General features: G+C 42.2%; 1 protein-coding gene across 1 annotated transcript in view; it reads left to right on the forward strand.

Moving 5' to 3' along the window:
- Positions 1-10,706: 10,706 nt before the first annotated feature.
- The window catches only part of LOC114515092 (heparan sulfate glucosamine 3-O-sulfotransferase 3A1), a 104,339-nt gene continuing 89,162 nt past the window's right edge, over positions 10,707-25,883 (forward strand). The window contains exon 1 of the mRNA XM_028534383.2: positions 10,707-11,319. Within this exon, the coding sequence (XP_028390184.1) occupies positions 10,721-11,319 (599 nt within the window). The 5' untranslated portion in view covers positions 10,707-10,720. The remainder of the gene's footprint in view (positions 11,320-25,883) is intronic.

Here is a 25,883-nt window from a genome sequence, read left to right on the forward strand (position 1 = left end):
CTCTTGTACAATACAGGGAAGAGGAGTTTTTAAATCTCATTAGATGTCCTGCACCAAAGAAACTCACTCACACTCCCCTTATTTTTCAGGTCTGTTATTCATGCCCCACATCCTTCTAAAGTTCACTAAAAAATTAAATTATTTTTATCTATGAAAAGTATACAATATCTTTAAAATAAAACAAAGTATGAATATTATAATAAAACAGGAAATTATGGACTTGGCATCCTCTACTTGAAAAAAAGAAACTGAGAAGAGACTAAATAAAATAACTACATGACCCTCATTGAATCAACTTTTAGCCCTAGGTTACTTAAATAAGTTCCATTTTTTAACTATTAGTTCTTTTTCCTTCTTTTGCTTAATTTTTACTGCAGCCAAGAGATTTTGAAAAGCTGGATAGTCAGTCTACTAAAAAATGTTTCTTGACACTTTTCCATGCTAATTCATTTCTTGAAGAAATATTTTTCAAAACCTGCATCCAGTTTTTTTATATGTCACAGACTCTAAAAGAATTGACTCAGGAGAGAAGCAAGAAGCATGAGCAAATTTCTATGTAATTATCCACCTTTCCCATTATTTTTGGCCAAATCAATAACTCATAAAATTGCCATTTGTCAAGACATTAGTTAAAACCCTATCCTTTGAAGGATGTCAGGCCCTAGAGAAATAATAGAACAAAAGAAAATCCCAGATAGTTGGTGAAATGTCCCCCACCTGGCCTCAAAGTATACCTAGGCCTCACTACATGCAGCTGAGCCCCCAGTGTGTTCTGAACACATTTGCCCTCTGAGCTTACAATAGCAAGTCCTGTAAAGCTTAGGATTCTACTTCTTAAGGCGTGTTCCTCAGAACAGTGAATGAGACTGGCTAGGGCAGGGATAAACAGAGTCCATGGTCCAAGAAGCTGGCGAAACATCAGACTAAGCAAAAATTAACTAGTTTCTTTACTGAAGAGTCATCTCAGAGACTATAATATGCTCTTGTTTATGAGGAATGCTCAAGAGGTAATACGTTTCCCAACTTTACTTGGGAAATACTTTGTTATGGAATATTTCCCAGGACTAAGGTTACATTCAGAGAGGCTCTGGCCTCTTCCAACATTAGAAAGTGACAAGAGTATACATGACCACCCACTCAGAGTGCCACCTGCTAAGGCCAGCACACCCAGCCTTCCATGAATGTTAGCCCCTTGGTTTGTCTCTCTTTTGTTCAAACTATGAAGAGATTGACTCAGTATTATTGGTAAAAACACTTTGTAATGTTGGCTTGCAATAACTTCTGTTTTCTTTTGTTTTTCAAACTGAAACAACCACTTTGCTCATCTTCCTCTGGAAAAATCTTACTCTTTCTTCCAAAAGTCCTCCTTAAATTCCACTTATTTTGGGAACTCTTAGTGATATTTCTATTTTATTTGAACTCTAGGTAATCCATAGCTTAGTAATTAATACACTTTAATCACCAAGTGACTTGGGATTGAGCAAATAATTTTTCCCTAACATGAGATGAGTGAGAATTACATATGACTTAGACAGAAAGTCACTGATACCAAAACAGTCACTCTGATCTCCTTTAAAACCTGACCTGACTTCTAATGAGCTCTGACTTGTGACCAAGGCTGTATTGTTCCTTCTCATAGTGACTTGACTCAGCTTCCAAACCTACTTGTCCACTTGCCTGCTACCCACTGGACTCCATCTCTCCAGTCCTACTGGCATGTCCCCATTCCCAAGTCAATTTAGAGCCATCACTAGCACCCCAACTGTAAAGATTGATAAATAAAAAAGAACTAGCAAACAAATGCCAGGCCAACTGTGGAAGACCCAATTCAGTAAGAAACACTTAGAGTATCTTTTGACTTTTACTTTTCCTTCATCGGCTCTATCTACTGTCACAAAGTTTTATGTTCTTTCTCTGTAAGGTATTTTAGATTTTCTCTTTCCATTTGTGTCCTCTGCCAACATTGCAATGTAGCACTCTGTGATTTCATGGCCAGCATCTAACTCCAGCCTCTCCACTGGCTTATCTACTTCAAGCTTTTCTAACCTGAACAGCATTCAGTTTTCAAAGTAATTTTCCAAAATGAAACTTTCATAATTCCTGGGGCTGAGAACAAGAAATCAGGCACTTGAATTTGAAATCTAAAGATTCCCAGACCCCAATTTTTTGTCTATTTGTTTTTGTTTATTTTAATTATAAATAAATTGGAGATCATGGTATTAGATAGTTCTATATCCCAAGCAGTGGTGAATCAACCGTCCATTCTCCTAATATTGTTGAGACTGAACTCAGTTCAGAGAGGCAAAAGGTTTCTACTTGTGAATAATAAATCTTTTAAGAACTGTATTGGAATGGTGTGCACATATAATTGAAAGCAATAGGTGTATCTGTTGTATGAGTCATCAATTGAATTTCAAAGCAAATGTTCCTTGTTCATAGTAAAAAAAATAGTAATGTGTTAAACCTCTCATAAGGTAAATAAAAAGACAATTTAAAATGTCACAATTAGCTTACTGCATTTGAGCTAGTCTCTTTGGAGTCAGGCTAGGAAACCACAGTTTAGGTTTGGCTGAGATGCTGGGGACAGGAGAATAGATACGAGACAGCAGGTGAGAGCAGGTGGTTCCTGGTAGAGCTAAGCTGGTGAGCATGAGCAATATAAGCTGATGGCATTAATAGGACCACCAATGGCATTATCTGACCAGGGGGCAAGAAAGCCTGTATGGTGGAGTGGAAAAGCAAATCTGATGAAACTGAAAGAGACATGCTGCTCTAAAATCCCAATGAACATCAAAAATTACAACAGTTTACTCCAGGGTAGAGATGAATCCAAGATCAGACCAAGGGTCCTGGCTTCTATCTCCATTCCTCTCTCGCCTCTGTATTCCTATGCTGATTTCATCCTCAGGGCAGTTTCACTTCTCAGAGAAAAGTGTGGCCTCTGGCAGCTCAGGCTTATGTCCTGCCAGCTGGGCAAACCTAGGGCAAAGGACAAGCTTTCCTAGTAATCACAGTCCTCTCATTGAACCTCTGGGCCTGGCTTGATTTCCTTGTATTTTCTAAACTAGACCCTATGGACTGGAAGATGGACTACTTTGACAGCTAAAGCCAAGGGGTGAGCTTAAGTGTATTCGGGTTTTATGGCAGATGTGTAAGGAGGAGTGTTTGCCCAGAGGGAAACCCAGGTGCTATTATTAGAAAAAGAGCAGGCAAAAATTATGGCTCTTCTCCAGAATATGTGTAATAGCTTCCTATTGCCAGTCTGGCTGCTCAGTGTTTATGGCAGAAACACATCTTCCTAGGACCTCAGCCATGTCAGAGGCAAACTTCATCCAGGGCATTTCAGCACCCATGTGAGTCCTCTTGACATAGATAAAGATGCTTCTTTTTCAAAGCGCTGTCCTGTCATCAGATAGAAAATTGTCCCAACATACTATGTTTCTGCAATGCTTGCAATATGAATGATGTCTTCTTGACTTAATGAAGGTGGGCACGCCTGGCAGAACCAAAGTAGGACCCAAAGGTTGATAGTCTTTGGTCCTCATGTCCCCCTTCAGATGAACAGGGGTGTTTGGGGGAGGTTCCTTGGTCATTTCTTGACCACAGTTTAACCTTTTGGGTCTTTAAGAGAGTTTCTGGCAACAAAAACTGATGCAAGGGTTTAGAGAGAGAGAACTGATGGAAGCAGAAATGGTGGGTGAGAACACAGCTTCCCACCTGGCAACTTCGCTCTCAGGAATGCTGAGTGATCTGGAGAGAAGACCGCAATGTGGAGTCAGACAGACACTGCAGCGTCATGTAGAAGCCCAAGACAGCTTCTGAAGGCTGCTGAAATCACACTTCTGCTTCTAGGAAACTTTCTTAAGTTATCAGGGAGATAACTGTAACACTATCTTATGGCCAAAATATGTGTAAATGGACACTTGGTCCCAGCGAATGGTTTGGCATTTATCGACTGCCTTTTATGACTGCCACATTGCTGCTTGTCTCTTGTGACCCAAAATGTTGTGCTCCCTCAACCAGTTTCTCGAGGTTCATTTTCAAATCTGCCACCTTCACCAAATCTCCTTCCCTAATTTCTAGTGAATTATTGATTATTCCATTTTCTCTGTCCTAACATGAATTGGAATCCTGTCCTGGAGGCTTGGCACTGCCAGGAGGAAGCTTTTTCAGGAGAAACTGCCACTGAAAAGCAAATATTGTCATTTGGCCTCCACAGATGCATGACAAAAGCACAGACTACAAAGAAAATCATGCAGGGCCCTCTGGACCTAGCTCCTGTTTCTTCTCCATTCTGATTTTCTGTTACCCCTGGATCCTTTCGAGGACTTCTCCAGGCCAACCCACACATTGTTCACACTGAAACACGAGCAGGTGACAGCGCACCGTGCCCTGTCTTGTCCCTTGGCTTTTCTGTGTACCCTCTCAGACTGAGTGCCCAGCCCCCGCCTCTTCCCTGGGAGCCCTAGTGCATCCACAAATCTTTATCGGTGTCCTTGTAGCAGGTAATATGCTAGGTGTTCCAGGGAAACTACTTGTCTTAGGCTTCCTGGAGTGTTTGTGTAGTCTAAAAGGGAATCATAGAATCACTGCACACTATGACAGCACAAAACCTCCCAAAGTCTGTAAGAAAAACTGGAAACTTGGAGAATCTGTACCAGGAGACTCGTTCAAACCAGGGGCAGGGCATGGACAAGGAAGACATCCTAGAAGATGTGTTTTGAGCTGATATCTGAAGGACAAAGGGGATATGCACTCCAGATAGAAACACCATGTGCTTCGAGAGAGAAAGGGACTGGGCACCATTGAGACTAAATGTGAAGCTGGTGATTGTGTAGTATGTCATCTCATAGTTCAAATTGAAAATAATGCAATTATGAATCCCAAGGAATGTGCACGTTTTGTCTCATTAAGATTATAAGCTCCTAAAATCTGTGTTTCCCCATATGTAGAACAAAGTATTTTACTCTTCCAGAACCATTTTACCCCCTGATACATTCTTTAGGGGGCTGCCCTGGATACATTACATCAAGGGGCTCCAGGTTCTCTGCCTCTGATGCTGGTTTGACTGGTCAGATACCCTGGCAGAAGATGGAGGCAGAGATGAGAGTGAGGTGCAGAGAGGAAGGGCAAGGCAATGGAGGGCTACGGGATTGTTTCTTAGAAATGCTGGGTTTCTAGGGTACGGGAAGATAAAGTCCAGTGAAGAACCTGAAATTCTTTGAGCAGAACCATTTGTGAGTCCTCATACATCAATCCTTCTCATTATTACAGGTCACCAAAGAATGTTCTCCACATTATCCACACAGCAAGAAAGTCTTAGTCTTTTTTAAAAACATCTATCTCTACACCTATCTATAGATGCATATATATATATAAAATTTCATATGTGTAGTTATATATGAAATTATATATTACAAACAAATACATATATAAACTATATATCTATTACATAATAAGTCATATTACACATTATATAATACAAATGATAATATATTATGGTATTTTATATAAAATAAATTATATATAATATATTTGATGTTATGTAATATATAATCATTCTAGTATTATATATTATTGGGTTGGCTAAAAAGTCTGTTGGTTTTTTTTCCATAAGATGGCTCTGGTAGCGCTTAGTTGTCTTTAACTTCATTTGAAACAATTTTGTTAGATTGTATTGTGATAGCTGTCATGTCAGCATGCATTAAAACAACTTATCAAAAGTGGTGAATTTTTGTGTAGCTGTTTTAATATTGAAGATGGAAGAAAATACACAACATTTTTGGCATATTACACTTTATTAGTTCAAGAAAGGTAAAAACATGACTGAAATGCAAAAAAAGATTTGTGCAGTATGTGGAGAAGGTGCTGTGACTGTTCAAATGTCCAAAGTACTTTGCAAAGTTTTGTGCTAGAGATTTCTCGCTGGGCAATGCTTCACGGTCAGATAGACCAGTTAAAGTTGATAGTGAGCAAATTGAGACATTAATTGAGAAAAATCAACATTACATCATGTGGGGCATAGCTGACATACTCAAAATATCCAAATCAATAACGGTATTGGTGAAAATGAAAAATGTGTCTTTTATTTTAAGGAAAAAAGTGAACTTTCTGACCAACCCAAATATATAAGAAAATATATTACATTATAATGTGTTATATATCTATATCTATCTTTATATACAATTGACCCTTGAACAACACAAGTTTGAACTACACAGATCCACCCATATGAAGATATTTTTTAATCACTATCTGTGCTCTTTTCAGCCGGCAGTTAGGAGTCTGTGGGTGAGGAGGGCCAACTACGTATGTGTTGTTCTAGACCACTCTATAGAGGGTACTTGACCATCTGCAGATTTGGGTATCTGTGGGTGCCCCTAACCTCTGCATCATTCAAAGGTCAACTGTATGTATATATGTGTATATATGTGCGCACATACATATATACATATGTGTATACACATATACACATGTATATACACATGCATATAGTGTGTATATGAGATATGTCTGTGTATGAGATATCCATATATGTATCTATAGAGTATATATGTGTATATACGTGTGTGTATACAAAACTTTAAAGGAAACTAATCAAGATATTAATCATGGTCATCTTTAGACGATGGAATTTGAAACTTTGAGTGTGCTTTGTTTTACTTTATACTTCATTGTATGTTAAGTGTTTTAAATAACCATGAATTGCTGATTCTAGGAGAAAGTCATTTAAAATATATTTCTAACTTTAAAATGTAAGCACTCTGTGAGTGGGGGTGAAGGAAGATAAGCGATCTTTTGAACAGTGGAGCAGACGAGTTTATAGAATCCAGGGCTGAGAAGGGTATGTCTTGGAGGACAGAGGAGCCGGAAGTGAGAACCCACTAGGAAGAGGCAATGCTGCAGAAAAGGAAGCTGGAAGCGATTGAACATCACCCTCACCTCTCTCCATGCCAAGTACAAGACCAGCTTCTATGATAGCGAGAGCTTTTCCTGGCAGAAGCTTATCACCTGTAACCCATAAGGAGTGGCTGTGTTCTTTAACATGAAATGACACAGAGAAAGGGAGAAACAAGAAGAAATTGAAACAGAGTTCACAGTGCTTGTTGGTATTTTTGTAGGGGCTTCTCTCCTTTCAAAGTTCTGTAATAATGACTAGCCATGACTGGTTTCCATTCTAATTAATACCCCTGAATGGATGAGGAGAAGCATTTTCTAAAGAGTTGTGGTATGATTAACTAAATGTTATTATGGTATTTCATGGGACTTTACTTAATCTTAATTTTTTTCATGATTAGACACAATGCCACTTACCTATGCCCTACTGATTTTTGTTTTGTTTGGTTTGGTTTTATGTATGCATTTTTTGTTTTGTTGTGTCAAAAATCTTTTTCCATGACTCTGTCCTGGGAAGGTGCCTTGGGTAGTCCATGTCCCACCAATAAAGACCTCTGCTTTTATCCAGGGCCTCCTCTAGGTGACTTTTTCCTTCTAGGTGTTGACAACCTTCTGCCTTCCCTCATTCCTTCAGACTTAAGGGTGGTAAGAACTCCAGTGCTACTAGCCCAGGGTTATTGCATTGTACCCTGGTCTTAGCCTTTCCCACTACTTTATAAACAAACATTTTGTAAATAAACCTTCCAAGAACTATTTTACATGTGTTTACTAATTTACATGTGTTGCCTCTTTCCTATTGGGGCTCTGTGAGCTATGCCCCTCTCACCAAAACCATCCTGTCTGTACTGTCCAATGTGGTGGCCACTAGACCCAGGTGGGGATTGAGCACTTGAAGTGTGGCTCGTCCCAACAAAGAAGTGCTGGAGATGTAAGGTACACATCGTTTGCTTGAAGACTTGGTAGGCAAAGAAAGAATAAAAATGACCTCAATAATTTTCATACTAACTACATGAAGAAATCACACTTTTAGGTAGATTAGATATATTACTAAAATGTATTTCACCTGTTTCTTTTTCACATTTTTTAAAGGTGGCTACTGGACATTTTAAATTACTGGTAAGGCTTGTATCTGTGGTTCATATTTTATTTTGAACATGCAGAGAGGCCCTAGATAATGAGCGGTCCTGGGAACCACATCTCCTACAGGACGTGCATTTCTAACGCCCACATTAAGGAAGTCACCTATGCTCTGATGTGAAAGTGGAAGCATGCAGTATCCTACCGTGTGGGAGCTCCGTGGGAGCTTGGAGACCACCACTTTGAGGATGAGAAAACTGAGGCACGTTCGTAAGTGTTTACGGGATATTGCACATGCCTTCGGAATAACTGTAAAATGGTGATTTCCTTTCTATCTTTCTTCCTTTCTTTCTTTTCTGCCTTCCTCTGGAACTCAGACTGAAACATCTAGAGAAAAAAATTAAAATATACTAAACCTCAAGCTAGTATTAAATCTCAACTGGTTTGTCGATACCCAATTTTAGCGCACAAACAGGCATTAAAACTTGGCAGGACTTGTTTGTTCATCCTCGTAAAAGCCCATTGCTTTATGGCATCAGAATCTAATGAGCTCTTCGCTGGCTCGTAGGATAGGTTGGGACTGGCACTGCATAAACATAAAACCACGCCAGGCACTGAGTATTTATCCAGGGGTCACACATATTCCAGTTTCGCCCAAGCAGAGTTAGAACCACTCAGGCCCCTTCGGAAGGTTCAAAAGGACTTCCCTGACTTCCACTTTGATTGTCAAATAGAGCGCAGCAGAGGGGAAGGCTGCAAGTCCCAACACTGGGCACCAGGAATCCCCTGAGTGTCCTGCAGCTCCGTCGCTGTGCCCGCGGCGGGCCCTGCGGGCGCCCGCAGTGGGCGCAGAAAACGGCCCGCGCAGCTTCCAGGGTTTGATGTGCGGCGGCCAGGCCAGGCTACCGCCCACATTACGGGGTGTCCTGCGGAGACGCGGAAGCCAAGAAATCAAAAACAAATCGGACTGGAATAAGAAACCACCTCAAGCAGGTTCCACGGGCCACCTCCCTCCATTAAACAGCAAGGCGATTTGTATCCCTTCCTGACCCGCTCTCCCAGGAGCGCGAGAGGAGGATGTGGGGTCAGGGGAGGCAAGAGAGAGGAAACCGCCGTTTAGGAAGGACACTTAACTCCTTCGCCCACGCGCGCACACAGGCACAAAGAGCATTAAAAAAAATTCCTTCATCAAAAACTGGGCATATGGATTTGGAATCGGAGCTGTTAATTTTTTAAAATCTTACTTTCTCCCCTTGATTTATTGGTTTATTTCCTTAGAGGTAGCTCCTTTCTAGGTCCTGGGGAACACTTGATCGTTCTAAATTAACAGAAAGGAAAACGATCAAAAGGAAAAACAACAAAAACAACAACAACACACTGCTGAGGGGAGAAAAGGCTCCGCTCAAGGCCCCCTGGGCTGGGGAGTAGGTGCGAGTCGAGGCGGCTCTGGAGGAATTCAGTTCGCCGGAGACGAACGGGGGCGTGGCGTGCAGCCGGGTACTGGGAACTGCAGCCAACAAAACTTCCTAAGGTTCGGGGAGGTGGCCCAGGCTGCGCGCGGGAAGGGTGTAGCTACGAGGGAAGCTGAGCGCTAGGGACTTGGAGGGGGACAGGGCTGCGAAGGGCTGAGGTAGTCGGAGAGGTTCAGAGCCCCTAATCCAGGGAGTCCTCCGCTGGGTGCAAGGCAGGCCCCCGGGGATCCGGCGGGCTCTAGCTGTCGGTCAGACAACCCCGGGCCTCCGCAGCCCCTAGCTCGGCTGGAAAGGGGCGAGGCTGCCGGCCAGGGTGGGGGTTGGGGGAGGCGGAGTGGGGGAAGGGGCGTCACCTCGGTGGCACCCGCCCTCTCCGATGTCATTGGGCGGCTGCGGCAGGGTCCGCGCCACCTTTTCTCCATCCTACCCTGCTCGGCCGGGGGCTGGTCTGGCCCCTGCCGTTGACGTCACCGCCAAGTTTGCAGCCCCTGGGCGCCCCACGTGTGGCGGCGGCGACGGAGTCGCCGGCCCGGGAGGCTGCGAGGGAGTGGCCGCGGTGGCTGACAGGTCCGGAGCAGCCTGACTCCACTACATCGCACCCAGGTAGGGCGCGAGAACAGTCTGGAGTGGCCAAGCGCGCACCAAAAGGGGCGGACTGCTGGGCACGGGCCTTCTGGATCCCACTCGGGCAGCGGGACTCCGGGGGACCTCCCACCGGGGATGAGAGGGAGCGCCCAGGCGGACTAGAGGACAAGGAAGCCGCGGCAGGGAGGCACAGCCTCTTGCCGCTGTCTGGAGCGCACAGAGCTCAGCAGCACGGGAGCGATACGTCCCCTCTCCCGGACGGAGCAAGGGATGCACGGTCGCTGAACGGAGATCGGTGCCGAGTGGCCGCTCGGGGGCCGAGGCTGAGACCCACGCCTTCGCCACCAACGCCAAGACCCCATTCCCGCGACTCTGAGAGAACTGGCGCGCCGAAACCTGCCACAAGACTCAGGACTTGCCGAGTCTAAGACGATGGTTTCTTAAGCACAGCACCACGTCCCCTTCCCGACCCCTTTACCGGAGGCAGGGATCCCGCGCCAGGTTCCCGGGGCTGCGTCTCCCGGAGGAGTCCCGGCTGCCGGCTCCTGGGGCAGCTCGCACGGCCGCAGGGACGCGCGGGGTATGAGGCCTCCGTCCAGTGCGCAGGCCCTCCCGGAGGATGCCATGGCACCTGAAAGAGTCCCGGCCTAGCATGGCCCGCACGCTTCTCGACGTCGCCTCCGGCTAGGATGGCCCCTCCGGGCCCGGCCGGTGCCCACCCTGCCGCTGCCGAGCCGTTGTCCCGCAGCATCTTCCGGAAGTTCTTGTTGATGCTCTGCTCGCTGCTCACGTCCCTCTACGTTTTCTACTGCCTGGCCGAGCGCTGCCAGACCCTGTCGGGCCCCGTCGTGGGGCTGTCCGCCGCTGGCGAGGAGGCGGGGGCCCCAGGTCCCGGCGTCCTGGTCGGAGGCCGGACGGAGCTGGCCCTGTGGTCCTCGGCGACGCAGAGAAAGCGCTTCTTGCAACTGCGGCCGGGACAGAGGCGCCGGAGGCCCGCGGGGCGCGACGGCGGCGAGGAGGCGGCCTGGGAAGAGGAGACCCCCAGCCTGACCGGGGGTCCCGTTGGCTCTGGGGCGGGGAGCAGCGTGGCCGAGGCCCCGCCAGGGACCCTGGCCCTGCTGCTGGATGAAGGCAGCAAGCAGCTGCCGCAGGCCATCATCATCGGCGTGAAGAAGGGCGGCACGCGGGCGCTGCTCGAGTTCCTGCGCGTGCACCCCGACGTGCGCGCCGTGGGCGCGGAGCCCCACTTCTTCGACCGCAGCTACGATAAGGGCCTCGCCTGGTACCGGTGAGCGGGCGCGGGGGTCTTTGGAGTGGTGGAGAGAACTTGAGAAAGCCGATGTTGACTGCCAGTGCACCTCCCTCCCCATTTCAGGCAGAAGGCAAAGGGGCGGCTGTAGTTGTCCTTAACTTGACGGGTCTCTTTCCCTACCGTGCCTTTTTCTTTTTCTTTCTTTCTTTTCTTTCTTTTCTCTCTCTCTCTCTCTTTCTCTCTTTCTCTCTTTCCTCTCTCTCTCTCTTTCTCCCTTCCTTCCCTTCCTTCCCTTCCTTCCCTTCCTTCCCTTCCTTCTCCTTTTTTTCTTCTTCAGGACAGTGAGTGCTATCCACTTTCCATGTGGGTGGGTGGGCAGTTTGGGCCTTCAAGTTTTTTTTCAGTCCTTGGGATTCCCTTTTCTTTAAATAGCCAATCTCATCTTTTCCTTCTGCTCTGTGACAGGATCCTTGTTAGCTAAAGGGTGGGGGGGGGGGGACACCTCTCCTAAGTCAGAACCCACTCATCAATTATTACTAGATCTATCCCCATTCCCAAAGAAGCCTGCTTCATTTCTTCTTTACCTTCTGGGCAATTCCCTGTGGTTAATGCAGACTTTGCCATCAGGTATTTATTTACCTTGACCCTTTGCCAGATAATTATCGTAGGTGGTAAGTAATATAGAAACTTCGTAAAAATGTCAGGAGCTAGAGTCTAGGCAGTAGAGAAATACATGTTGGAGCAAGTGCCAGCCACGGGTCACTGTGTTTTAAAGAAGTCTTCCTTGGTCATAACTTCTGTTGGGGGCGAGGAATGAGTTTTATAAAGTGCTATCTATAATTACAGGGAGGAGTACCTTTTGTCTCTGGACTGGTAGAAACTTTCCCAAAGCTCTTCACACAATTCTCTTTTAAAATGAGGTGGCTAATTTAAAAAAGGGGGGGGATATAGGGACACTGGTTACAGTTTAGGAAACAAGTCTGATTTAGATTTTAATCTTAAATTCACCAGCCTTCTCAAATTCAGCCCACTTTTAATAATAGAATCAGCTAAACTCTAGTAAATCCTTGTGTCACCTGGATTTCGTTCCCCATAAAATAATGGCTTTTTTTTTCCTCTGAGAACTAGGAAAAATCATGTGGCCAGAATTTTCCATTTTATAGTTTTATCTCATTCTTCAAATGGCAGTCTCCTTGTCGTTTTAACTGAAACAATATTACAAAAGTTACAATACAATTTAAATATATTTCAAAAGACCACTAAATCAACCATGCAGCCCCGAAACAGAAATGGACATGATTTGACAAGTTTATTTACATGAGAGGTCAAACGCACTCTCGGATGGATTTCAGGAGCTGAATTTACGGTAACCCAACTCATGAGAAAACAGTTGGTCCTAAAAGTCAAATTTAAACATTAAACCACTTTAAAACAGTAACTTTCCATTTATTGGAAAGAAAAACAAACAACCTTTCCTTAATACAGAATATATATCATTTAAAATCATCAGCGTCTTTAAAAATCCCCTTGTGTTTCTGTCATTTATGTTGTATCCTCTGGGAAGTTCTTATAAAAATGACCTGTTGAATCTGAAAACAACAGGTCCTTCTTTTTAGCACAAAGGCAGCTCTGTTTTTTCCATCAAGGACACAAGAAAGAAGTGATTAAAGACCCCTAAAACTCTTATCTATAGCACTTTGCATTGAATTCGGCCTCATACAGTGTATAAGGGAACACATTTCAAGCCAACTGCCCGGAATATCTAAGACAATGTTTGGCTCTGAGGTGCTATTATATGTGGTGAAATATTTAGTACTAAAACCCTTTACTTAAATTTTACCATTTAGACTTTATTTCCACAAAGTAAGATTGTTTCTTCTTATTCCAGAAATGAATGTTTAAGGGCACTGTATATCTGGAGACCTGGATCTTATTTTCTATGGAACTTTCTGAACTTGTGTAAGAGAAGGAAAGCTTCAAGGTAACTAGAAACACAAGTATTGAAAAAGAGAGAGAGAGAGAGAGAGGGAGAGGAAGACGTCACAAACATTTAGAGCATTCTCTCATTTGGAAACTGGATGCATGCTGTAAAGTAAATCTGTCTTTGGATTGTTTACTCCAGCAGAGGAGTTCTATAAAGCAATTTATGGTGGTTACAAAAATAACTGCACAGTAGACTTCATGGTTTGGTGAATTTAATTTTCTAAGTGTTGGAGCAATGTCTTTGTTTTACCATTTGCAGTGGTTTTTTATTGGATGCATAAATTTAAGTTTAACTCAATTACATAGAAAACTCTTATTTAAAAAAATCCAAGCTATGGAGCCTGGATTATGTGATTATTTAATGAAATTTTGCCTCAGTTCTCTTTCATTTGGCCCTGAAGTTGGAGTTTGATGTTTGTGAGAAAGATTGAAGACCTTAACTTCAGGGGAGAAAAAAAAACAACTCTCACGCAGAATACCACTTAATTATTAAGTGCATTTTAGCTGCTTGCATTTAGCCACTATTTCAGCATGAATGATTCAGTTAGGTTTTCTTGAATTAGCCCAAAATTTGTAGTGTAGGGCTTCTGTCCCACATTTATGGCCACACATGTGTATGCACATGCACACACACAAGCAGAAAGAAGACCCCAGTATTTGCCCCCCGAAGTGAATTGTGAAAGAGAAAAATATGTATAGTATCTTTCATGTGAGTAATTTTTTCAATTTATTGAATTTTAGAGAGATAGAGAGACAGAGAGATGAAGGGAGAGAGACAGAGACCGAAATACTGATTTGTTGTTACATTTATTTATGCACTCATTGATTGATTCTTGTATGTGTCCTGACCAGGGATCGAACTCACAACCTTGATGTTGGGACGAAGCTCCAACTAACTTAGCTACCCAGCTAGGGCTAATATCTTTTAGATACTTTTTGACATAGGACTATCACACGTAAATATCTAGCCTGGGCTTCTTTTTGCCCAGTGAAATTAATAGTTTGTTGTGGCAGTGCCCCCTACTGTCTTGACAAAGGGACAAATCTGTTGCTGTTAGGGAGTTTCAGAAAATCCCTTGGAGAATGAGTTTGAGAGTTAGAAATGTGTTGCTAGAATGTTTCAATAAACTAACTTATCATGCTGGGAAAAACATAAAGTACTTTATAAAGTGCATCCCAAGAATAGTGTGATCAACTGTTTCTTTGAACAAATGTGTAGTAAAGGCTAATAAAATTAATTTACTTAAATACTTCACAAAAGAAAATTTTCTAATTAATTTAAAATGTCCTAACATTAAAATAAATGAAACAAAGGCAAATTGTAATATGCCAGGAAAATTGTTAATGATAATTTAGGATGCTTTGGCATAGTTTTCTAAATATGAAACTCCACCCTGATGGGCTTTAAAAAACATTCCACATTACTTAATTTAGCAGACATGATATCAGCCCAACAAATGTCTGTGGCTTGCGTGCCACGGGAGAGCAATCCTTTGCAGTGAACAGTCTCCATTTCCACCGTGTGTGCGGTGGGTTCATAAACAAAACGGGGAACTGTTGCATTAGCTTCTCAACATTTGGATCTTTTCTGGAAAGTCAAGGCCAAATGCCTCAACTATGTAGTTCAAGAGTGGGTGAGCTTAGAATTTAGTACCATCCTCCTCTCTCCCTGTGTATATCTGTACCCATGAGAAGGTGAGCTTTTTTTTCCCCTCCTAAGACAAAACATACCTACTTATGAAGTATTTAAAGATGTATGTGCATTTATATAATATATATGGGTGTACGTGTACATATATACATGTTTATATAGGTGTGTGCATATAAACATTTGGTTTCTGTAACTCCTTATTCTCCTATTTTGGGATAAGATAGTAAGTATTTATTATCCAATCTTGTATACTAGCACATTTAGTTCTTATGTTTTGAGTTGTTTTCTTTATCAAGACTGGACAATTTCAGCCGAGATCAGTATCACTTTAATTGTTTTACTCTATAGCTTCTTTACTTGCTGTATTCAGGAAGACCAAAGATTACTTAGTTTGGTATTTAGGAGTCAGTTCTCCCCTGACTTCACCAAAATTTGAAGTTTTCTGGCTTCTAGTGATCATTGCCTTGTTTTTCAAGTCCACCAGAGGGGCAGGCTGAACAGAGGAACTTTTGGTTCCTATCAGGAGGAACCGGCATTTCGTGGCAGCTGGGAGCAGCTGCAAAGCACCCCCATGTGCAGTTTCCCACCCTCCTGAGCCACGAGGCCCTTCTGCATGAAGGGTTGGAAATGAAATTTGAGCCAAGGGAGCTGCAGAGTCTGGCTATCCATGCTAGGTTATATGGACTGAAGTCCAAAGAGGTCGCTTTGTTCTTGAGGCCTAGTTAAATTCACGCAGAAAAGAAGATGGGTAGGAGGAAAGCATGAAGAAGTTGCTTTGGGCCCTGAGTTAGGGCCCATGTCTACAGGGGGACAGGATATAATGTCTCTTATAAATATAATTCCCAGAAGCTCTCAGTGATGGGACACTCTCTGTCCACTGAGAGGCTGCAAACAGACGAGAGGCTGCAGCCCTTAGAGAAGCTGCAGTGCTGTCGTTTTGTTTGCTGAATATCTGAGCTCCAGGCTCATCATCCCAGGAGACTGCCCAGCAAACAGGTCAAGTAGCCTAGGTCCTGTGTGTCTGCCAATTGCATACCTGCAAGCACTTGCATGCCAGACCAGAGACCTAGTAGGAGGTAAAAATGAGGGAATTGATAATGGGAAAGTTATTAAGTGGTTAGGGAACTTCTGAACAATATCTGACACCTAGGGTATGGAATAGTCTTTGGGACTACTAAGTCCAGGCGTTAAAAACAATAACAACACCCTGGCTGGTAGCTCAGCTGGTTAGAATGTCGTCCTGATATGCCAAGGTCACAGGTTCCATCTCTGTCCTTACAGAGCACTTACCCGAAGCAACGAATGAGTGGAACAGCAAAATCAATCTCTCTCTCTCTCTAAAAGATCAATCAGTAACCCAACAACGACAAAAACTGCATATAGTCTGGCCTTGGAACACTTCATGTGAATGAATATTCCTTCATAACAATGAGACATATCTTGTGCTGATATACTTTATGCATAGCCATCTATCAGTGGAAATTCTCAACAGCATTGTAATCTTCTGCCCTCCCCTTAAAAAAAAGAGAACACTTTGGTCAAAATATTTGTCTCATATAAATAAGTCTGTTGGTTGGTTAAGAAAGAATATATGCCAAATCCATGTTTCAGTCAAGGGAATGAGATCAGCCTGTGATATTAATGACAATAGGGGCCAACCTTACAGAGACCAGATACACACCTCATGAGGGGATGAGAGTCACAGAGCAAACAAACTCTGATATAAACAACAAAGGCCCGATGTCTCTAAGGGGCATACTTGAACAATTGCACATTGCAATGATCGTCAGTCAAATTGCTGGGCTGAGTTGGGAATTATATATACCCAGCACCTGTCCTTAGGGAGACACCTTCTTCCACCAAGTGATAGTAACTCGGCTGCTAAAAACTGCCACTTCTCAGTTTGTTTCCCAATGATATTAGGTAGAGTCCAAGCTTTCAGAAATTAAGTGATGAGCTACAACAATTGTGAAATCGAGGTTTCTTATTAAATGTCTTTAATATGTAATAAGAGGAAATTTCACTTAAGTAGTATTTTAACTCCCTAGGCTTTGCATTTATAAAAATATCTTAAAAATATGTGCCAGCACTTTAGATTTGGTACAGTTTAAAAATCTCTGCAGGGAGTATTGATACAGTTAGTAAGTAAACTTATGTGAAATCAGAACTTAGAAATGGAGGAAATGCTAAACTCAGTGAATTGAAGCCTCTTCCCAGTTTTTTGCCTCCAATGATCGCAACTTCTGGGTTCTGCATTATTCACGTGGTCACGACTGTCATGCCTCTAACATTTACCTTTATCCTGTGAACACTTGAGGAAAGTCTTTCAGAAGTTCAAATTTGGCTTGTTTCAGAAATTGTCAGAAGACCATAAACGTAAAAAAAGGGGGAGTGTTCATTAAGAATAAAGTTTAGTACTTGACAGTGGGCTTGTGATATTCTTGAAAAGATTTCTAAAAACCTATTCACTGACTCCTGACAGCAGCCAACTTTGAGTATGACCTGTAGTGCCACCTAGTGGAAGGAAGAGTCAGCAAGGAACTCGAATGGCTAAGTAAACTGAAAACGTCATCATTATCAGAGTATATGTTTAGTCTCAAAAAAAAAAAAAAAAAGAATGAGGAGGGGTTGTGTTAGGTAGCACTTACAGCAAGTAAGATCTGCTTAGTGTGGCTGAGCTGCACTTTGACTTTATGCCTGAGCTCACTTTTTTTAAGTAGGGAGTTTATTCTTTGGAGAGGAATAAAAGAGACTTGCCTTCACAATAAATCTGAAAAGCAAGATATAAATGATTAGGAGATTTATATTAGAAATGCACATGACTGAAAGGAATGCCATATGCCCCAGATTAGTTTTGTTAGTGTGTTTTGCCTCTGTTTCTGAAGCCAGCTTCAAATGAAAATACTTCCAGATGATTTGATTTCAACAAGCAGCCTTACTCCTTCCCCTGTCTTGTACAGGCTCTGGAGGAGGGTCCAGTGATTCTTAACAGGCAGCACACAGAAGTCTACTTAACCCTTAAGTACCTGAGCTACACGGTTGAAGACCCTGCTCACATGGTACAGTTTTATAGAAAGGTGCTTTCAGAGTTCCCAAAGGAGACATCTTCCTGGTATGCAGTCCGGAGTGCGAGGAGGGGAGGGCAGGGAACGGGGGGAGGGTGGGGAGGGATGGTGGCCAGGGCAAAAGTAACACAGGAGGAAGGGGAATAATAGGGATGTTCCAGGGGAGAAACTGGGCAGATATCACCTTAACCACAGGGTAAGGTCAATGTTGCCTTATTCTCCTGTCGAGATGCACCCCCTGGTGCAATGCAGTGAGGAGGGCACTTCACCTGTGGGGGATCTTCCCCCAAGTCCATAACCCCACTCCAATCATGAGAAAAGAGACCAACCCAAATGGAGGGATCTACAAAATTCTTGACCAGTACTTTTGGAAAACGTTAAGATCATGAAAAACAGAGTAAGACTGATGAACTGTCACAGATAGCAAGAGACCAACGAGACTAATCACTGGTGAGTAAATGAAGTGAGCTCCTCTCGCCTGGATCCTGGACCAGAAACAGGCCGTTTGTGGAAAAACTGGAGAAACTCGAATAATGTGTGCAGTCTAGTTAATAGTATCATACCAAGGTTAATTTCTTGGCCTTGCTCATTGCACTAGGGTTATCTAAGACAATAACCTTATGAGAGTTAGGGCACATGAGCATTCTCTCTACTATTTGCTTACGAGTTTAATATCTAAATTTATTCTAAAAGAAAAGTAAAAGCAGCAACATCAGCAAAGATGGCAGGAGTTGCCCACCAGCTCCAAGGGATATGGGCTCAGACTGAAATACTCTGCCATGCCAGCTCTCTTTACCCTGCGTTTCTGTTCTCTCTCCTCCGAAGGCCCCAGCACAGGCTGCCAGCTTCGCCTCCACTGCCAGCACCTGTTGCCTCCAGACATGCTGAGCTTTCCCTCAGCTGATTTCATAATAAAATTGGCTCACGGCCCCCCTCCTACTCGTGAGTCCCCAAAACAGGCACAGAGATCGTTTTGTTTTTCTTTCTTCCTCTGGCCATGTAAAGTGAAGAAGGTGTAAAATGTTGCCCAATCCTGACTGAATCCCACTAGTGCTGGACAGCAAAAACTGATGTAAGTGACAGGTTTCTGAAGACACAAAGAACTGAAGTGAGGGTCAGAGGAGAATCAAGCTTGGGCATCTGGCTCTTTTGCTACAAACATTGGAGGAGCTGTTGTCCAGGGTCAAGAAGCTTGTAATGGAGTGAAGAGATGGGTTCTTGGCTGTGGATGTTCTTTGTGGCTAAGATAACACAGTCCAGATTTTCTGGACCAGCTTACATGCTCTATCTGCTTAGCCTTGTGCTTTCACCTTTGGTTGAGACTCTGTGGCTTATGAGAAGAGTCATAGGTGCCAAACAGGTCTGGAGCAAGCATGGGGTTGAAGGATGAGGGAGAGAGGAAGACAGAAAATCTAACCCCAGGCACTGGATGACAGGGACCTGGACATCCTGAGTGGTTCTTCCTGCTGGAACTGCTAAGCCCAGGATGCCAGTGTTATTGGGCTCAAAGTTCCTGTCTAGGTGGCATGCTGGCGTGTTCTGCTTCTGTTTTTAAACACACAGTTGTGCAGCTGAGAGCCTGATTTAATGGAGTAATGAAAATCTGACTTGAAGCATTTCCTTTGATATTTTTAACAACTGTAAAAATAGTTTTATCCACATTACATTTTTACTTAAGCAAAACAGAACAGCACATAAGCTACATCTTAAGACTCAAAGAATTTAATGGTATTTCCTATTAATCGTTGAGTCACTCGTCCTTATTGGATCTGTTTTATGAACCTTTTTCATGGAAAGGACAGGCTACTTATGCTTATGTAGATAAAATTAATTTATGTGACTTAGTACTACTCCCAATTTGTTGTTCGGTATTTTCCTACCTTAGTTGGTGTATACTTTTTTTTAAAAATCATGCATGCATTTTGAACCATTTTTTTTAAATAGCAAAATATTTGAGTCCTGCAATGTACATTTGATAAATATCTATCATTTTATCTGTTTCATTCATTTCTACTTTTCTTCTTCTTCTTCTTCTTCTTCTTTTTCTGGTTTCTTAAAGGGTAAAGCTAGATTATTTGAGATCCTTCTTTTCTCCTAAGATAGGCATTTATCATTATAAACTTCCCTCTGCAAACTGCTTTTGCAGCACGCCATACGTTTTGGTGTGTTGTAATTCCATATTCAGTTGTCTCTGGATATTTTTTGATTTCCCTTTTGATTTCTTCTTTTACTTGTTCAGGAGTGGACTGTTCAATCTCTATATGTGTAAATTTATCAGTTTTCTTCTTATTACTGATTTTTAGTTTCACACCACTGTGGTCAGAGACTGTACTTGATATGATTTCAGTCTCCTTAAATGTCTTGTGGCCCAGCATATGGCCTGCCCTGGAGAATGTTCTGTGTGCTCTTGAGAGGAATGTGCATTCTGCTGCAGTTGGCTATAATGTTCTCTGTGTGCGTGTCTTAGATCCATCTGATCTAAAGTATAGTTTAAGCCTGTGTTTCCTTATTGATTCTCTCTGGATGGCCTGTTACTGTAGATGTGTAATAATAGCTTCATTTGTTGAGCTCTCACTGTGTGCTAGATGAAGCTGCATGATCTGTACATAGTCTGGATATTTTATTAATATGATTAATATTATTAGGTAAGCTCAAAAAGATGAGGTAACTTGCCCCAGGTCATATAGCCAAATAAATGGAAATGGTGCTGGACCCAGGTTTGCTCACCCTCAGCATGCCAGTCCTTCACCACTGCAATACTCTGTTATGTCTCAGTCAGAATCGTCCATGTGGGTTCCTGCCAAAACATCAAGCCATAAGTGGCTCAGTGATGGTAGGGACTGAAAGTCTGTCCATGTGATAGAGTGACTTGAGTATGTTTGACTCTGGGTCTTGAACCTTCCGTTAAAAACAAGACAATGTATCAACATATGGTTGAAAAGTAAATTTTTTAAAGTAGTTAATGTCTTTGTGAGCTCATTAGCCTATATAGAATAATTAAAGCCCCTGTTTTTTGTGTAATTCTTTTTTTAAAGTAAACTAATCACAGAACTCATCTTACTGAACATATCAGAAACCCTAAGCTATTCAATTGATCTTTTTCCTCATCGATTAAAATATAACAATGACCACAAAGAAATTCAACTAGTAATTGGTCCAAAGGAGCAAGCTTCTTTCTTCTGAACAGCTGCATAGGGAAGCTGAAATATTGTCAGAAATGTAATCAGACAGTTGCTTACTGCTCTTGGAATTATAGCAAGGTGAGTTGGTGGCTGTACCCCTTCGCTGCAACCATCAACAACACGTGCTCCCTGTTGGCTGGAGGAACCCCCCATAATCCCCCTGAATGCAGCTGAGTCATTGCCAGAGTCCGTCTTTCTCATTCTTTTCTATGTTCACACTTTTTGATTGACACTTTTTTCTTTAGATATACTAATACTCCCAATGAGGGCATGGCCCATTGTCACCTCCAAACACTATTCTATCTTCATTATTATTATTAATAACTTTCAGCTAATTGATTTCTTGCCACCTGGTCATTATTAGTGCCAGGCCCTTTACTATAGTGGTCAGGTCATTGCCACATCAGACACAGCTCTTGGTTTGAACTTCCTTTGGTTCTAGTCAGATGGAATCATACAATCTAAAGGATATTGGCATTAAAAGATACCTTAGAGAGTATCTTCTGCATATGAATAAACTGAGGTGCCTTGCCCAAGGTTAGTCCCAAAGACACACTTGACTTCTAATTGCCAGAGTACAACATGGCTTAGTATACAGTACCTGGAGAATATAATTGGGAAACAATTGCATGCTCTGAATTACATAAATTTAATTTTGGACAATTTGCACCAATGACAAAAAAATTCCAGAGAATGGAACAAGTTATTAGCATTATTTTTTCTCCTCCCAGAACTGGCTAATTAAAGCATTGAATGGAATTGAGCCAGTGCTCAATTCATCTTTACACTTCTAGTTTTTGTCTAAACGCTTTTCCCAATATGTTGATGCCTGTAAGTTTTAGAATCCTGCTAACATGATTGGCCTGTGGATCCTTGCGAGTAATTTGTGTTTTATGGTTGTTGCCTGCTTGTAAAAGATTAGTAGGAGAAATCCGAGTACAGACAGGAAAAAGTTTGCTTTTTCTCTCTTGAGTGTTCAGGGTAGGAAGTAATCAATCAAATTATGGGAATAAAATTCCTTTTCCCGTTTTCAGAGTTCTTACTTAGATTAGCCTTCTCCTTTCAATAGAAAATATCAAAGTTGCCAGGCTGGTTTGAATGACAGAGTCAAAAATGATCTGTTTGTTACGGTCATAAATCTTTGCAGATTCTCATTAAGTTCAAGTACTTTAAAAAGGAACTGGATTTAGTTGCAACTAAAGTTCCATTTTAAAGTTCCAGAGCAAACTGCTCCCCTCACCACCTTTCTTACCCAAAGTTACATTTGTTCACATTCAGTGTTCAGAAAACTTCTGGCTCGAAGAAAATGCTGCAGCTATGAACTAATTTCATTTCACAAACAAAGCTTTTAAGTAAACAAAGATGGCATCTTTTTTTTTAATTTCCTGGTGGACTTTCATTATGTCTGTAGTTTCTCTCATCAAATGTTGTGGGTATATTTATATATATATATATATATACATAAAGAAATAAAGGCCACTTGTTTTTCTTTCTAATGAGAACTTACTCTTTCTTCTTGGTGCAGGAGGATTTAGGATTACAACAGTATCTGTTAAAAAGGCTTTCCCCAGAGCCAGAGGGTCTCCTAGAATGCCCTGCTAGAGTTTAATGATGGAAAGAAAACAAATTGGATCTGTTTTATATTTATATGGGAGGGAAGTCATGGGGAGTTAATGCACGTGATAAAAATTCTTGGGATTTTCAGGTGCATTTTTCCTGTGGCAAAGGATGGCAAGTTGGAAGCAAACACTGGATTGAGTGCTTCTCAGCTCCAGCTGGTGGTTACCAAGTAAGGAGGTAGACTCATTATTGCCATCCCTCTGATTTCTTTGAAATAATACTGGAACACTAATTAAAAATATATTAGGAAATAATTCATGGATTAAAAACCAAATCTAAAACAAAACAAAACAAAATTCTAAATGGACGAAGCAAATCATCCTTATCTGGGGGGAAACAGCTGTTAGTGCATAACCTCTGGCTTGTAGCGAAGGCCAGAGCTAGACCACAAAAAGCTGGTGTACCAAGGCTTTTCACACTGTGGATCACAAGACACTAACGCATAATCAAATCACCTTTTCTGTGATTTGTGTGTGAGTGCAGAAAGGGTTAGATATAAAATGTATTTGTTATAGAGGCTCTCAATAGAGGAAAAGTTTGAAAAACACTGGCTAGTGTGAACAGAAGTCCTATTTGAAAAGACTAAAATGAACATGCTTTGGGGTCTCTTGAGGAGCTCAGTGCAAGCATTCTATACTATGGATTCTAAAGCTCAGTCTCTCTCAGCCTTGTACCCGCAGGGCCTGGAACTGTACCTGTCACATAATAGCTTCACTATTTGTTTAATAAAAAAAAATTAAAATGACCTTTAGGACAGAGGTCAGCATTTTTTCTGGGAAGGGCCAGATAGTAAATATTTTAGACTTTGTGGGCCATATGGTCCCCATCACAGCTATGCAGCTCTGCTTTTATAACAAGAAAACAGCCTTAGACAACATGTAAGTGGATGGGTATTGCTATGTTCCTGTAAAACTACTTCCAAACATGGGCCTGTGGCTCACTGGTCATGGCGTACAGACTTCTAGGGTTGGCTATAGACCATTTTCCCTTACTCATCCTGTTACTCTCAGGTGAGTATCCACCACCAACATTCATGGCATGTGTTGTGAATGCATTAGGCAGATGATCAGCCTCCCACTTGGAGATACAACTCAGAAATGACAGAGCTCCTTGCAGCTGTGTGAGAAGGGACAGTCCATCCTGGAGATGCATGGCAGCGACATGTGGGAACTTTCTGACCCCTACAGAGTTGTTTGCGATGATGGCATTTCCTGTAAAAGTGGTCATGTGCTCCATGACAAACGTTTTATTTTGGAAAAGACATCACATAAACACAAAGCAGTCTTTGGTCATTTTTTAAAAAGCTTAATAATTCCTTGATATTGATATTTTCTTAACTTTGTACTTTAGTACATGTTTAATTTATAGATCTTTCTCTTTTCCATATTTTCCTTTGTCTTTTGGATGTCTGGGCATCTATGAAGCATTTGGAGGGAGTGGTAGAGGACACAATGAGGTAATACCTCATTTTCAGCTCTCCATTCCGAGAAACAATCCCGCCATGTGGATTAATTCAACAATCTGCCTTAGCAAGTGAGGAGTGAAGCATCAAGTTGGGATCAAAGCATAAGGAAAGATCCTTGAGGATTATTTGTTTAAAGATTTTATTTATTTATTTTTAGAGAGAGAGGAAGGGAGGGACAAAATGAGGGAGAGAAACATCAATTGGCTGCCTCTTACATGCACTCTGACAGGGGACCAAACCTACAACCTAGGCATGTGCCCCAAATGAGAATTGAACTGGCAGCCTTTTGTTTTCATATGACGACACCCAACCAACTAGCCACACTGGTCAGCTCACTGAGGATTATTAAATGGCATGTTTAAGAAATGTGGACTTTATTCTAGATCATCATTGTCCAATGGAAATGCAATGGAAGCCTCATGTTGTTTAAAATATTCTAGTAGCTGCTGTAAAAAAGCAAGAATGAAGAGGTAAAATTCATTTAATAATTTTTATATAAGCCAATGTGTGAAATATTACAATTTCAACATGTAATCAAAAAGATAAAACATTATCGGTGAGACATTTTGCATTTTCATACAAAACATTAGGAGTCTAGTACCATTTTCTGCATACAGTATGTCTGTATGCAGTTCTGACCAGCCCCATTTCAAGTGTTTAACAGCCCCACAAGGTCGATGGCTCCCATACTGGACAGCGCAGCACTGTCGAACGGCAGGGACTGGGGAGTGCATGCAGAAGACTTTCAGCTGAGGACTGATTCCTCAGATTCTCTGGTTCCCCTGTGGAAACCCAATCCAAGGTGACATTGGAAAGGTAGAGGATACTGAGCAGGGTGGCTATTGAGGAACCTAAAAGAGAGATGATGGAGGCTTGAATTAGAGTGTGGGGTGTGGGGAAAAGGTTTGCTAGACATTTTGGTAATGGGAGTTATAAAAGTTGTAGTAGGGTCCCAGCAATGAGGACAGGGGGAGACATCAGGGACTATTTCTAGTTCAGGTGTGTTTATTAGTAGCTGTGACTAGGATAGGGAACAGAGAAGAAAATAACAGGTGTCAGAGAGAACAAGCAGCTTTATTTTAGACACCGGAAGTGGAAAGTGCATCAGGATAAGCTGTCACTCACCAACAAGCTCGAGGTGGGAACCATTATAAGGCATGATTGCTGAGGTTGTGCCAGCCATGACCATGGCCAAGGTGTGCGGGTGTGTAGCAGAACACAAGGAGAGGGTGGAAGGTGAGCAAGACCAGGAAAACACGTTTATATTCTTGCCCCATAGGGAGACAGTTTCTATAGGTTATGCCACAAAGTCAGAAGTGCTTAGAGGGAATTGTACTGATGTCTGTAATTTACTTTGAAATGCATTAAAAATGGTAAGATGAATTGATGGGTAAATAGATGTATGATAATAAAAATATAGAAAATATATGTGTATATTTAGAATTTAGCCAGTGGGTATATGGTGCCTGTTTTACAAATCCCTCCAATTCTTTTCCATGTTTAGAATTTTCATAATGAAATCTTGGTGGTGGTAGGGAAGAGATGGCTTCAAGTTCAATGAAATCAAATGCTACAGAGGGGCCAATAGAGGTGTCTTCATTAGGAAGTTATTGGTGTCCCTGGGGCCAGGTGGG

Source organism: Phyllostomus discolor, chromosome 8, assembly GCF_004126475.2.
Source record: "Phyllostomus discolor isolate MPI-MPIP mPhyDis1 chromosome 8, mPhyDis1.pri.v3, whole genome shotgun sequence".
NCBI classification, from domain to species: domain Eukaryota; kingdom Metazoa; phylum Chordata; class Mammalia; order Chiroptera; family Phyllostomidae; genus Phyllostomus; species Phyllostomus discolor.